The 15,922-nt window shown below is 41.8% G+C and overlaps 1 protein-coding gene across 1 annotated transcript in view; it reads right to left on the minus strand.

Moving 5' to 3' along the window:
* The window catches only part of PIP4K2A (phosphatidylinositol-5-phosphate 4-kinase type 2 alpha), a 179,261-nt gene that overhangs the window by 74,477 nt on the left and 88,862 nt on the right, over positions 1–15,922 (minus strand). The window contains exon 2 of the mRNA XM_054503573.2: positions 138–235. Within this exon, the coding sequence (XP_054359548.1) occupies positions 138–235 (98 nt within the window). The remainder of the gene's footprint in view (positions 1–137; positions 236–15,922) is intronic.

A 15,922-nucleotide genomic window follows, 5' to 3' on the forward strand; every position in this document is an offset into this window, starting at 1 on the left:
TTATGTTTATCACAGGATTAACTTCATCAGCAAAACTTTACTCCCACCCATTGACAAATTATGTGATTACAAAAATTCACAAAACTTGTACTCCTAGCAGCCACGCTAGTCTTATGAAAGGTCATACTTGTACTTACTTGTTAAAAAGGTGATTGTCCACCTTTATTTTTGAATAGGCTTTGAAGTCATCTGGCATCAACATAACAGGGATTTGAACATGGCTCAGTTCATTGATCTGGAAAAATAGAAAATAAATAGCATGGGTTGTTACTATCCAGGTGAGGAGGACTTGACTTGAATGTGTACCTTGGGGAAAAAAAACATGGTGGACACAGGAACTTCTCTTCCCACCCACCGACCCACCCTCCTTCCCTCTGCCATCATAATCTCTCTTCCTGCCTTCCTCATTCCCACTTATGTCTGTCTGATGCTGGGTCCATGGTGGCCACTGGACGGCAGTGGTGAGGGAGATTCAGTCCTCATGCCACCTGTCCCTGCTTCTTGCCCATCCACTCTCCCTACCTTCCCTCCAGAACCTCATCCCACAGACCCTTTGGTCACATGTCCAGGACAACTTCCTTCTGTAAAGAAAACGTTATCTGAGAAAGCAAGCTTTTACATTTTTCATGTAAATATTTGTTGGATTAATGGATGTGATTTATATATTGAACTCCAAGAACAACACTCATCTGTGTGCTCTTTACTTCCCTTACAGGAACTAAGTTTAAAAATAAAGATTGGGGTGGGGCATGAATTTACCAAAAGAAGAACCTCCATTCAGGGAAGGAAGAAGACACGTGGTCCCAGGACTACAAGAGAAGGAGGTGGGTTGGACATGAGTCAAGAACAAAAGCAAAGATGTGCTTCCAAAGGATAAAGGGTAAGATCAAGTTCCAGTGAATGAAAGGGACAGCTTTGGACATGATTTTGAAAAACCTGAACTTTCTCTTAGTTAACTATTTTTGCATATTGACTTTCCTTGTTGCTAGCAATAAAAACCATGTCAAAGATTTATGCTTCCAGCAGGATAGAAGGCAGGTATGCTGAAGGATTCTCAGTTACAAAAACAAAATGAGCAAACAACAAAAGAATGAGCTGCTTGATAGAGCAGTTTTTGTTTTTTTAAATCACATTGCTGGGTTCACAGACAGTAGAGGGAATCTCCAAGGCTCCTTTCTTCCCCCAAAGTGAGTTTAATCCATAGGGAGTGTGGGGACCATTAAGCAAGCCTGAAAGGAGGGACTCCGAGGACAAATGCCAGTTTCAACACTTACTTGGGCCAAACGAAAGCTGGGAGCTCAATAAAGTCTTCAACGTTAACCTGAGATCCTTGAAGGAAGCCTTTGAAAGTGGCCCCAACACCTGGCAGAAGTAAATGCAAATGATCTCTGGAGGACAGCAACCCCTGCCAGGCCTCCAGGCTTCCCACAGATGAAGATCAATCAAACATGAGCTCACAGAGATAGCAATGACTGATTAATATTTTCAAGACTTTAGTTACTAAGATGATCAGATACAGAATTTTTTAAGCTGTGAGAAATTATACAGAAATAGAAGATGAACAAAAGATGATTATATTTGAAAAAAATGATTCAGAATTTTCCACAACTAATCAAAGTTATAAATCTGTAGATACAGTTGGGCACAGCAGCTTATATATGTAATCCCAGCAATTTGGGAGGCTGAGGCAGGAGGACTGCTTGAGCCCAGGAGTTTGAGACCAGCCTAGGCAACAGACTTCGTCTATAACAAATAAAAAAAATAACAAAAATTAGTTGGGCGTGGTGGTGTGCACCTGTAGTCCCAGCTACTTGGGAGGTTGACGAAGGAAGATCACTTGTATCCAGGATTTCGAGGCTGCAGTGAGCCGTGATTGTACCACTGCACTACAGCCTGGGTGACAGAGTGGATCCATGTCTGTTAAACAAAAAACAAACAACAACAAAAAACAAAAAAAGCAGAATACTCAAAGCAATATATAAGTAAGAATACTCAAAGCACACCTAGATATGCTGTAGTTAAACTAAAGAAGGCCAAATGCAAAGAGAAGAAAGGAATGGTGGCCAGAGAGAAAAGGCAAACACAACAGAGGAATGACAGTGACAGCTGACAGCTAGCTTCTCAAACCCACTGAACGAAAACAGGAATCTAACATCATATAGCTTCTCCAGTTCACTTTACTCAAGCATCTTATGATACTGTCATTCCCAGAGTATATCTATGAAAAATTAAAGTTTATATATCTTTATGCTATCAGTGGAATATCAAAGTTTGAAAAATAGCAGAAAAAGAAAATCATAATGGAAATCCAAGTCCTGCGATAATAAACACAATGCGAATGAAGCTGGATGCCAACTCAATCAGCACTTCGATATCTTGTGGAACAAGAGAAAGCGAAACCCAACGTGGAGGTGGGATCAGACACTGATTATTTTAATGCACGTGATGCGTTCAGCGGATCCTCCAAAGCTTTGATGCCTCCTCAGGCTGCTTAAATCAGTATCGCTGAAGAGACTCTTCTCAGAAAGGAAACAGGAAACCAGAAACTTTCTGCATCCTTTTGCTTTATGGTACCTGCTCTGGAACATGTTTTGTGGAGAAAACATGAAAACTTCAGCCAACATGGAATGAGTAAACTGAGAATTTTCCTTATTGATTTTCCTTCCCCACCCATCCTCGCGTCAGCACAACCTTTAAGAGTCCACTCTGTGCTGGGTACAGCTCGGACACCAGTCTTTGCCCTCTTGGGGCTTATGGTCCAGAGGGGCAGACACATTAATTGAAGAACTGCCCCAAGTGTAGAACTCTAACAATGACAGAGTCAGGAGGGAGAAGCACATTGGGCCATGAGCAAGTATGGAAAAGGCCCAGGCCAGATGGGAGAGGCATGTGAGGCTTCCCTGGGCAGCAATGGCTCGTGGAGAAAGGAGAGAGCAGGTGGACAGGGCTTCCAGGGAGAAGGCGAGTCCTGGAGAGGAGGGGCACTGTTAATGGGAAAATAATGCAGAAATACACAAGGTGCGTGGCATGAAAGGGAGGAACAGCAGGCCCAGGAGCACTGGGAAGTGGCTGCTGTAGAATTGCACCAGACAGAGGAGAGCAGCTCAGCAGAGGGTGGAGGAGGCAGCAGAGACGAAGGAAGCAGACAGACTCTAGCATGTTGAAGTGCTGAAATCTACCGGGCTTGATGACAGACTAGAAATGTAGGGAAAGATGGAGGGAATGCTGCATGCATGCGGGGGTAGCTGGTGAGTCCAATGACTGGCAGAATGCATTTTAAGAGAAGAGTTCAGTTTTGAGCTTGTTAAATTTCACGTGCTCTTGGGACATCTAAGTGTCAATGTCAGGTAGGCCGTGGACAGGTGGGTCTGAAGTTCCCAAGGGCAGCAGGGGCAGGAGATAAAAATGTGTGTATCCGTGCATCAGACATTAGCTCCCCAGAGGAGCGGATGAGGTAACCTGGGGAGGGGATGGCGTGAGGGGGAGGAGGGCGGAGAAGCAGTCTTCACAAACAGGAACGTTTCAAAGCCTGGAGAAGAGGATGAGAAAGGGGAAAACTGCTATCGAGGCAGGAAGTGTAAAAGCACAGGGCTACCCAATGGAAGTGAAGGGAAAAGCGGGTTCAAACATGCTATGGGATGAACATGACGCTTTTGATAAGGCAGGGACTGCGAAACGTCAGCCAGATTGAACAGCACGGGAGGTCCTTGGCAACCTTGGCAGAGTTGTTTCAGTGGAGTGTAGCAATGGAACTCAGACTGAGGTAAGCTGAGGTAAGGAAATGCTGGCACTGCACATGGCTCATTTCTAAGGAGCCTGGCAGGGAAGGGCAAGAGCGAGATGAAGAGGGATGGGGGACAGAGGGAGGACTTGAGAGAGAAGGGACATTCCGCAGCACTTCTCGAGAAGGTGGGAGGGAATGGGATCCAGGCATGCAGGAAGGAGAGGCTCTGAGGGGGAAGCAACTTTCCTATTCACAAGAGGGAAAAGAGATAGGTGTCATGGGGAGGTGGCAGAACTGATGGAGGGAAGATGGGGCTCCCATCCACTGGCTCCTATTTTCTCTGGGAATTAGGGCCATGGCCACCTGCTGAGAGTGAGAGGCAGGCTGAGGACTTCAAAGGTTAAAGAGAACACAGGGAGCTTTAAAAAGGGACGGCAGAATGTAGATGGACAAGTTTAAATAGAGACAGGAGGCTGGGCTTCTGGGCAGAGCTGAGCGTCATCCACAGTTTGTGATGGTTCATGTATAGGAACCAAGCGAACTTGTGGATGACATTCCTCATTCTGGCAGAGCTCGACCCCAGGGTGCAGGTGCAGAGACAGGGGATGACAGGGGTCCTTCAGGATGGAGGGTGTTTGCTGGCTGAGTGTGACATAAAGGGGAAAGGAGTTCCAGGACCATCACTTGGAAATGGAAAGTCAGTACAAAACAAGATCCCTGACTGTTAAGGAGTTTTCCACTGTGGTCGATGGTGCAAGGACCTTCACATGTAGTAAAATGCCAAGCAGCACAGAAGAAATGCTGAAGCCAGACAACAAGTGCCACAGAAGCACAGAGCAGGAGCCCGTGGTCACGGGTGTGGGTGACAGGCTTCTTGGAAGGAGTGCAGCCCTACATGGCCCTTGAGGGATGGAGAGTTCTGACTACTGTGTCATTTAAATGTCAGGGAAACACAAACTTTTAGCTATTCCCCATCTTCCAAAACCAGACTACCCCAAGAGGTAGAGAATGTTTGGTCCTCTTTATCTAAGAAGACAAGAAATGAGACAAGAAGAAAAATCAAAGATAGTTACACTTATACCTTGGTTTACATGGAATCATAAGATGCTGAAATTAAAAGAAAATTTCGGAGATCATATAGTCTAACCTCTCATTTTGCAGATTGTAATATGTCCTGGTAGAGCAGTATCTACACCTTCATAATTTAGTAGTGGGGTAGGATACTGAGTTAGATCTGACAGCTACTTTATGGCTACTTTATCTTTCTTCCAGGTGGCCTTTCATTCTTTACATTTGCATCACATTGCTTTCGGCTTTATTTCCCCTCCAGATTCCCCCCAAAAAATGTCTTGGTCAGGTGGTAGCTAGATTTAATGACTTGTAAACAAACACTTCACAAAACAGAGGATCTACTACTTAAAAGAGAAGCTTTTAATTAGTAAACTATTTTTTCAATAGTGTACCCATGAGCCCCTATATTATTTTTTCTACAACACGTTTTATTTTGTTGTATATGAGGCTTAGAGATCATTCATCAGTTGTACTAAAATGGATTACTTGCAGAGCTGCTTAATAACTGAAAAGACATTTAACTTCCTGAAAAATTATCTCCTTTAGCCTGCTACTTTGCTCTTACCCCAACTAAAATATATTCCCTGTCTCTAGTTCAAATTTTGGTGCAAATGCAGGTAATGGCAATGAGCTCCCAGCTTGAAGAAGGCTGAGTTAATCCTATTTGTTAACTTCAATATTTTATATAGGGCTCTGGGCTGTGAACTTTCGGACTTCAAAATAAAGATTCTTGGGTTTCAAAGTCTCCAGTTTTAGAAAACTTTAAATTATTAGTTTGGCATCCTACCTAGACCAACCATTCTATATGATCTACCCTAAAATTGATAACAGTGGTTTATCATCATTATTTTACACTTATTATCAGGATTTTATTTTAAAAGATAGGGTTGCTCAGGTTGGAGTGCAGGGGCATGATCATGGCCAACTGCAGTCTTGAACTCCCAGGCTCAAGTGGTCCTCCTGCCTCAGTCCTCTGAGAGCTGGGACTACAGGCGCACACCACCATGCATGGCTAATTTAAAAAATTTTTTTGTGGTGACAAGGTCTTGCTATGTTGCCTGGGCTGGTCTCAAATCCCTGGGCTCAACAGATCCTCTTGCCTCAGCCTCTCGAAGTGTTGGAATCACAGACATGAACCATCCCACCTGTCCTTTCATCAGTATTTTTTAAACAAAGAATTGACACTTTTCTAAGATACTTATATTGGGAACACGCACACACATAGTTCTATCTATATGTTACATAACGTTCATAAAGGAAACAGAAAGATTGGTGTTAACCATTACTATTTTGAAGGAAAGAATCATACACCCTCTATAGGAATAAGCATACATTGTGAAATCCAAACAGTTTTTAATTCATGAAGATGAAAGTGGTTTTTGAGTTTATTAAAATTTTCTTAGGTTAGCTGAACAAAGTGAAAGCACCAGTTATACTATCACATACAGGCCACATTTAAGGTTCCTTCAGGTTGCAATATTCAATAAAATTCTCACAGCAAAAGAGCAATATCACTTTATACTTAATGGTTGTCAAATACTTAATGGTTGTCAATCCCCTTTCGCAAACACAGGATAGTTCTCTCTGTACTGCCGGTCACACTCACAGGCCTATAAAACAAGTGTATTAGAAATTCCCCGCCCCACACAGAGTAGCTGGAGGCTGGGGCCCCAGGGCGTCCTGGGAGCGACTTCTTGTTCCTGTTTATGCCGTTCCTGTTTATGCCGTGCCAGTCACCCCCAAATTGCAGGTGTGGGTCTGCACTGCCTTGCTGCCCGGCCATTGGGCATCAAAGCTGCCCATGCTGGGGCTCCAAAGATGACATAAAATAAAGCAGCTTTGTTGTCCACATCAATAGAAACAGGGTCAAAGGGGGCGGAGAGGGCTAGTGCAGAGCGCCAAAATGTCCCTCATTATGGTATGACTCAAGAGTTGGGGCAGGGGAGAGAGCAGAGGGGGAGCTGACATGTTGCAGGGGGAGGGAGGAAGCCGGGGAGAGCTCCTCAGTCTTGGCTCAGCTTTGCCCTAACTCACTGCCACACCTGGCACTAACCTTATGGCTCATGCTAGGTGCACATGTGCCAAGACCCATGTGAGGCACTCCAGACACAGTATCTTATCTGATCTTTACAACCCAAGGGGGTAGAGGTGCTATTATCATGCCCATTATACAGATAAGGAAATTGAGGCTTAGTGAGATTAGAGAAGGTCCAAGCTATTAAACAGTAGGGCTGTACCTGGAACTCAGCCCAATCTTAAATATTCCTCTGCCAACATAACTCACATGAGTTACCTGGAGTATAAAATTCAGGGAGCTGGACTGGCTGAGCCCAAGATACTTTCAAATTCCTAACAGCCGGTGAGATAAGATTCCTAGCAACTTCATAAGATATCTGCGTGAAATTTAAGTCTTCATTGTGTTAAAAAAAACTTCTAAAAGATTCTTTATTTAAAAAAAAATAGTAATTAAGTACATGTTTAGGACAGATGATGAAATATACACTTAACTGAATATATACCATGGGCTACTACAATTACACCAGCTGTGGTAAATCTGGAAAGAACTGTGTGACTGAAAAGTTGTCATATAACATTTCTTGTCATTTTAAAAAAGGGAAAATAAATACTCCTCAAAGCTCCATTAAATCTTAATGAATCATACACAGTATCCTTGAAGGATGTAAAATCTATTTCTAAGGCAATTATTTATTAAAGCCAACTGTCTCAGTTTCCTTCATGAAAAATATAATTAACGCAAAACACATAACATTTATGTGGGCCTTTCCTTTTAAATTACTATATAGCCCAACTCAGAAAAGGTACCTTGATTCCTCTCCTGAGCAAGGCATTGAAATTTACATCACATGCAAGTTCCCTCCAACACTGCAAAACACACAGGTTTTTTTTTGTGTGTGAGATTGGCTGACTGCAATGAGTATCACTCCTGCAGATGTAAGACTAAATTCACACTGGCAGGAAAAGAGAGGTTGCAATTAAGCTGCAAAAATGGGAATACTAAATAGCTACTGGACAAGGAATAAATAAGTGAGACCCAGCTGGTAACGGTTCTGAAATTAAGGCATACAGAGGTGTCCCCACAAAGCCATCTCACAGTGTGACATTTAAAAAATAAACCTCACTAATTTATACCATTTTTAAGTCAAGCAAAGAATATGCTCATAAATTCTGAGAGGCATTATTAATGACACTTAATTAATTCAGATATATTCACCCTAAACACTATGTTCTCAGACTAATACATAATTAGTAATTGGTTTTCATTCAGCCAAGAACATGCAAAAAGAACCAAAAAAGCCTCTCACATGTAGAGGAGACACTGAGATACTTAATCTGATTATAATGAAGACAATTCCCTACAAATTATGACATATTGAGATGAAACAGGAAGCACCCCTTGTGTGGAGCCCCTGTTGGGTATAAAGGCTGGCGGAGGTGGCGGGGGGGCCTGGAGGGGTAGCTATTTCATGGCAGCATGAGCATGGGGGGAGACAGGAGATGTCGAGAGTGGGTTGGGAATTATCTTGAAAGGCCCGTGCATCCCTCCTCAAAAATCTCAGGACACAGATTGAAAAAGGGCTCACTTTATCTCCCAAGATACATTTCTACTACTTAAATATGAGGGCCTATTTTAAAACATAATTCAATAACAAAAATAACCAGAGCGAGGTAAGTACAAAGGGTTCAAGATCAATGAGGGCCCAACAGGAAGAAGTGTAACACATAACTTGATATGATGATTATTCTGGATACTACTTTAACTTTAATTAATTTCATAGGGAAATCAAACAATAAATATGTCATACCAGATTCCCTAGACTTTGCAAGTTTTGCAATTGCTTCTGGCTTCCACAAATGGATGCTCGCTAGCTTCACGACCTAAAATGTGATATGAGTTCACCATTACAGATAAAAATCTCTCCTCTTTCCTCACATCCCTTCCTATCAGTATCTGAAAATAGATACTTTCCACTTACTGGACCCATCCTAAGAAAACAAAATTCCTTTGTGACTCTGTGGGTGATAAAGCACACAAGGATGCCTTCCACCAAACAAATGACTTTGAACAATTTCTGCCCTGAGGTTCATTCGCTTTAAGAAGTGAATGAACAGAGAACTAAAATTAGGACTATTAAGAGATAAGAGTTGAGGGTATCCAGAGCTATTGAAGTGACTCACAGCTGGAAGTTCTGACTTGTTATGTCCCTGTCCGACAAACAGAAGGGCCCTGCAGTTGTGATCAGAACTTTCACTTGTTCTCCAAAAAGGTATAAAAAACGACCTCAGGTGCATTGCTAAGAAAATATTTTCCATAATGTCACCTAAAAAAGGCCATCACATTGCACAATCCCCTCCACACCATGCTCTTCTCTAGAGCTATCTGCACACAATTTATTTCTGGAGAGGTGCAGAGGGCTTGGGTGGGAGCTGAGAAGCAGAGACAATACAGCTTCGAGGGTTAGAATCATGCGCATGAACACAGTAGTAGGCTGCCTGGCTGACACAGAACCACCCACATTAGGTGCAATACCTACGACCTCTCCTTCAGAATACTTGAAAGTTTGTCCAATTTGTTTGTAAAATGGGGAAACTACGACTATTTATACACCAAAGTTCATATTTTTGATGTGTATTGGTAGCAACCAGAACATACTTAGAACAAAGACCATCAAAAAGGCATAATTTTTTCTTACTTTTTTCTACTAAGTGTCTTATTGCGAGAATGAGGGATTACCTAAACATTTTTTATCTGATTTTCACTATCTGATATTCATGTGTAATTGTTAATTTTGTACTGGGGGGAAAAAATCGCCAACTTGAGCACCAGCTTTCATTTGGAAATAATTTTTATAATATTACAATGAATATAGGTTGAAACAATTAAGAACTTTAAAAAAAATGAAGTTCTAATATGATTCAGGCATGTAGCCCACACTTGGAATGCTGTGGCTCTCATTACAACCTACCCTGCAAACCAAATAGCAATTTGAGAGTTCTGAGGTTTCAGAGGGACAGGCAGGGCAAATTAGAATCAGTTACAGAGGCAGGAAAAAACAGGCAGCTGAAAATGTCTGGGAAATGTACTTTTATTTGTCTTGAGGCAAGAGGTCAATTTTCTACAGCTGCTTCATCAATATTCATTTTCTTTTTCTTTTTTTTGAGACAAAGCCTCGCTGTGTTGCCCAGGCTGGAGTGCAATGGCGTGATCTTAGTTCACTGTAACCTCCGCCTCCTAGGTTCAAGCAATTCTCCTGTCTCAGCCTCCCGAGTAGCTGGGACTACCAGGTGGGTGCCACCACGTATGGCTAGTTTTTGTGTTTTTAGTAGAGACGGGGTTTCGCCATGTTAGCCAGGCTGGTCTCGAACTCTCGACCTCAGGTGATCCACCCGTGTTGGCCTCCCAAAGTGCTGGGATTACACGCATGAGCCAACATGCCCAGCCAATATTCATTTCCTAAGACCATTTCTCAAAAGTTGATGTCTTTCTATCTGCAGATAAGACAAAAATCAAAGATCCAAGTATATTTTAATTGACATTTTCTTCTGAAATCTGAGCTACCTTCCAATATCTAGAAAATAAATGCTTTGACAAGCCAAATAAAGTTATTCTGATATCAAAGCTGAGTAGGAATGAGAATAAAAGCACAAAGGTCATCCTTTCCAGAGTCCATAAACTCAAAAGCCTAAACTAATTCACTTCAGCAGATCTTTCAATTAAACAAGAATCATTAAGTCAATCTTTTGATTAATGGCTACTTGACTAAAATTAAAATGTCATCAGAAATATTTAAACTCGTGCTTAGAATCTTACTTTAATTTATAACATAGACACAAACTCTCCCATCTGTCAACTTGGTATGTGCAAGCTCAATCAGACTCTTATGGACATCCTTGCCGGCTGGCCCACTGTCAACTTCATACAAAAGAATGTAGTCATGTTAAAATTCTACCTCCCATGAACCACAGAATCTGACATAAAACTATTGAATTCAGGCCAAAAATTTATAATCTAGTACAGAGGTAATATTGGCTTTTAAAAAAATTCAAACAAAGACATTGCCAATGAAAACAAGAGCTTACAACGTGGTCCATTCAAAAGGGCCCCAGGCTCAGGGAGTCAGGAGACCTATGACTGAGCCCTGGTCAGCCACGTCACCACCCTCTGGCCTTGAGCAAAGTGCCCCAGCATTCTTGATCTTGCTTTATACTTTAAAAAACGAGTTTGAGAAGAGATCACAAGTGATGTGTGTGCTTTGGCCCAGATAGTGATTTAGAAAATGCTTGAATTAATCACCAATCTTTTCAGACTTGAGAACATCTACATACAAATTAGGATTTCTGGCTTCTTTTAAAAATGGGAAGACCTGGCACCAGGCCCGGCATCACTCATCTGGTGCTGAGTAGCTGTGGGGATACACCCTCCAGCTGGGCACAGTTCCTGCCACTCCCTGGAGTCTCCTGCCTGGATAACTTGGCCCATTCCAGGGCTTTAGCCACCACAGGGCTCTGGTGCCTGCACTTGGGAGACATTCCCACAAATTCAAATGAATCACAAAACAACTTTCCAGAGATCCACTTAATTCCTGGAAGACACACATAACCTCTTTAAGTGTTTCATTTAGGTGGATGTGGCAGTGCAGGGACAAAGATTGGAAGAGAAGCCACAGCTCCAATATTCTAATCAAAGACATTGCAGGTTCCTGGTCTTCCTTTGAAACTGACACAGGGACAGGGAAGAGATGCTAAATGAAGCTAATATGCCTGCAGTTGCCTGTAATCATGTCTTCAGCCATGTAAAGTAAGCATCACCACTGATGCACAGAAAAGATGGGATAAGACAGATAAGAGCCATGTGCAGATGACATCATTTGAATCTCTGGACCCAGGGGATCTTGAGGCCAGCCTAACCCAACATCCTTTCCAGAGACAGAAACCAATCAATCCCCTAAGCTAGAGGAAGGTAAATTTCTGCCACTTGCAATTGAAGACACTCAAATACTTAATGGATGTCAAATAAGAACTTCACTCATCCAAATGGCATGACCACTAGCAATCACACAGCACTCTAAGAAACTGATCTTGAAAGCTTCAAATAAACATTTTACTTTTTAGTCAGATATTTAATATGCTAAAATAATTTAATACTTCCTGTTATCTTTCTTTCCATTCATCCTGGGATAAGGATGTTCTAAAACTAGAGTTCCCCAAGTAAGCTGTGAAGGCAAAGCTTCCAGAAGGTGCTGGATGATACCAAGCTGGCAAGAAGCCCTAAATCTCATACCCCTTTGGAAGCAGGGTCTGGCTAGCCATGGAGAAGATGGGGAGGAGTTTGGTATGTAATACAGGTGTCCCTGGGTACCCCAGATAACCACATCTACTGAAAAAGTAAGCAGTGAGTGACAGCCGTGCATTTAGAAAATCAATCACTGAAAGACATCATTAATAAAACCTGTAAGACAATGGAGAAGGGGATGGCATGTACAGTTCAGCATTGTGAACTGAGATGTGTTCAGCAGACTTCACGGTTGGGACCTTCGTTAAGATTCCAGAAGGAAGCAATGAAATCCTAATTCTGTTACACCAGAACTTTTGTTTTCCTTTCCATGACCACAACAGAGGGGCCGCCTGCTTTCCTGCCCAGCATCCATCCTGAAGGAACAATGAGAGGAAGGGTACCATGCTGCCATTTACACTGCTTTCCCGGATTCCCATTTTAAAAGATGACCTGACCATGCATTTTTATCTCTTTTCCTTCCAGAAGCTCTGCTAAGATGACAGTAAAGGAAGTTAGAGATTGGGGGAAAAACAAAAACACCACCAACAAACATGACAAGAACATTGGAGAGCAGACAATAGAAAAGGAGAAATGCCAAAGAATTTTTTAAAGACAGAAAAGAAGTAGAGGATTGCTAGCAGACAGAAGAGGAGACAAAGCTGCTACCTCTGTGCCGGTGGCCACTTGATGCTGTGTGCTCCCAGATGCTGAGGGGCTCCACAGCTGGGGTTAAGGCGGCAGAAAGACGGTGCGCTGCCTGTTGCTTGTCCACGCCATCCCATCGCATGGGAGGCACGGGACTGATTCCTCAGAGACCCCAGCCCAAGAGGCTTCGGGCACGGGAAGACCCAGCTCACACAGGGCTGGGCTGGGCGTCACGGAGCACGGGAGGAGGCCAGTGACCATCTGTGCTCTGAGGCCTGGGCCCTCCGCTGCTGTCCCCTGCTCTGCTGCAATCACACCTTTGGCCTGGGTCACTCTCCGAGGGGACACTGGAGGATTCCCATTCTGGTGGAAAGGCCCCAGAAATATTAATAATTCCGCCAGTGGGCGGCAGCACAAAGGCTGGCCTCTTCCCCACTGTCAGTGGACAGGCACTGCCACTCCACATACCCAGGACAGGTAGTCTGTCTTCCAGCACCTCGTTCTAAAACCTGACTGGAGAGCAACAAACCACTGGACATGGGAGGAAAGCCTTTAGCATGAAGGAGACTATAACAAATCTATAATTTTTTTCTCAATGCTATTTAACATCATGCAATACTAAATCGCCAAATTTAGTACTTCACAAAGTACTAAAAATAACTGAGTCACAGTAAGGTGAATACTATTATTTTACCAAAAAAACTATGCATTATTTCAAAAAAAAAGAAGGATGAGGGGAGAAACGAGATGGTGTGAGAGAGCCAGCATCATCTGCCATGGCAGAAAATAGAAAATGCCTAACATGACAAATTCATAAATAATGGCACAAGCATATTACCTAGCAAACACTAGGGCAAATAATTATGTATAGCTGTGTAAACCAACATGGAACGTTCTCTAAGAAATAGTGTGGAGTGAGAAAAGCAAGATAGAGATGTGTTTAATGTGCTACCACTGACTTTTTTTTTTTTTTTTTTTTTTAAAGGTTACACATTCATGTGTTTGTCTATGAAACTTACTGAGAAAGCACAAAAAAAGCATAAAGATCAAGTTTAGGTGTCTGGGGTAGGGGGTGAAGCTCACCTGTAATGGTGAGCTTCTGTACTGTTTAAATTCTTGATCACTTGTTATTTTCATACTAATGATGGAGAGAAAAACCAAAGTGCTCACGAAGGAAGCGTCTAACTCAGGGGCAGACCACAGCTCTAAGGCAAGGGTCGCAATGGTCTTCCACAAGGGCAGTGTGCTCCTCAGGGACAAGACAGCAGAACTTCTCTATGTACGTTATACTAAAAGGCTGCCTTTACAAAGCTTGTTTGACAAATGCCCTCCTCAGTCTAATGTGAGCGTCATGAGCTGTATATTGGAAGGGAGGTACCCCCAGGAAAAGTAGGAGCTTAGAGGTTGGTGGTTGGCAGGGGACGTCCATGCATTGCTCAGGTCCAGTGCATTGCAACCGATTGTAGGTTACATGTGCCCAGTTAAGTGGACTTGCAGATCATACCATCTGGCTTTAACTAAGCTAAAGCTACACTCACAAAACATGCAAGTGCTTAAGAGGATGCCTGAAAAACAACCACATGGGCTGAAGCTAATGTTAAACACACAGGACCAATTAACAAGAAGCCACGTAGCAGGCCTAAGACTGAGCCCTGAGCTCCCAGGGTTCTCGCTATCAGTCACATGATGAGGTCAAAGCACTGATGATTTCAACAGACATGAAAAGAATAGTTCACAACAATTAAAATGACTGGGAAGACTTTATTTAAAACGTGGGCTTCCATTCATTTTTGTTCATGATAAAGCTTCCTTAAGTGTACACTGTGCCTAGATACCAGCTAATGATACTCCAGAGCTATCAAAATGCGCAAGTCATTTAAAATCTAAGCACTCAGGACCTGAAGACAAATAACTCTAGTTTTTTTCACTATGTTTAACATTGTGCAGTACTACACTACAAATTAAGTACTTCACAAAATTTTATTAATTTAATGATTAACATGTAGAAGCTTCTTTCTGGGTTCCTTTGCTAGCAAAAGACTAAAAACCACATATTACTGGAGAAGCACTTGCCATTTCTACCAAGGCAAAAATGGCTTAAAGCATGTAAAAACCAATATGGCATCAAATTTGAATGAATTCCTTTGTCAGCAAATACTGCTGGCAGAGGCATAGAAACACCAGTCAATATTTGAAGACTCAAGGATTAGAATAAATTACACAGCCTATGAAGTTTGCTTTAGAATTGCATCAAAGTCAAGATGATTCTAACATTTGTCTGCTTTGGGTATTTGCTAACTTATTTCCTGTATTCAAAGAACTACTGTGCATGGCTGAGAGGGAAGAACGCAAGCACTTTAAAAAAGTTGTGGAATTTAGGAGGTGAGTCATGCACTTTTCCCTTACAAAACATGTGTTCCAAATTCATGGACCTTTGCAGGGGTCAGAGGTACTTCTCAGTAGTATGTTATCTAGCAGGGGGAAAAAAAAATCAGCACACTTTACACTTCCTTTCAAAGTAAAGGTGAGACTCAACATTGAGTAAGAAATTAACTGCTTTTCAAGATAAACCAAAGCTTTGAAAGAGAGTATTATACAAACAGATGTTTGGAAATATTTCCAGTTTTGTTTTCTTTTTGCCAAAAACAAAGAAACTGTGTCACCTATGAAAACTTTTGTATCAGCACACTTAGGAACTTGGAAATAGAATATTCTAGAGTATTAGAAATCTTGCCAGAGAGTTTCAAACCCATTTGTTAATGGCTTTTCAATCTATTTGTTAAAGGTTTAAAAATACAATAACCTTCCAATAAGTTTCAGAATAAAATTCTACCATCTGAAAGTCAACTAAAAACCTTTGTATAACTGGTTGGATGTGTTGAGAAAAGGAGCGTAATAATTTCGTATGATTTGGTAAAAATGGCCAGTGATACAATTCTTCCACTTGTATTTACAAATCTTTGTGGGGTGTATTTTTCAGCAATGAAAGCCATTAAAACCGACAATCAAAATATGCTAAACTTAGAGCTAGGCTTTAAAAAATCATTATTAAAACATTTTCAGAAAATTCAAAAATTAGTTTTACTGCTTTCATGAAAAAATCTCTAATGGAGAGCAAAAGATTTTCTGTAGTGTTAATATTACTGAAAATATTTAATATTACCTTTTTCAGTTCTTAAATATGCATT

Source organism: Pongo pygmaeus, chromosome 8, assembly GCF_028885625.2.
Source record: "Pongo pygmaeus isolate AG05252 chromosome 8, NHGRI_mPonPyg2-v2.0_pri, whole genome shotgun sequence".
In the NCBI taxonomy this organism is placed as follows: Eukaryota; Metazoa; Chordata; class Mammalia; order Primates; family Hominidae; genus Pongo; species Pongo pygmaeus.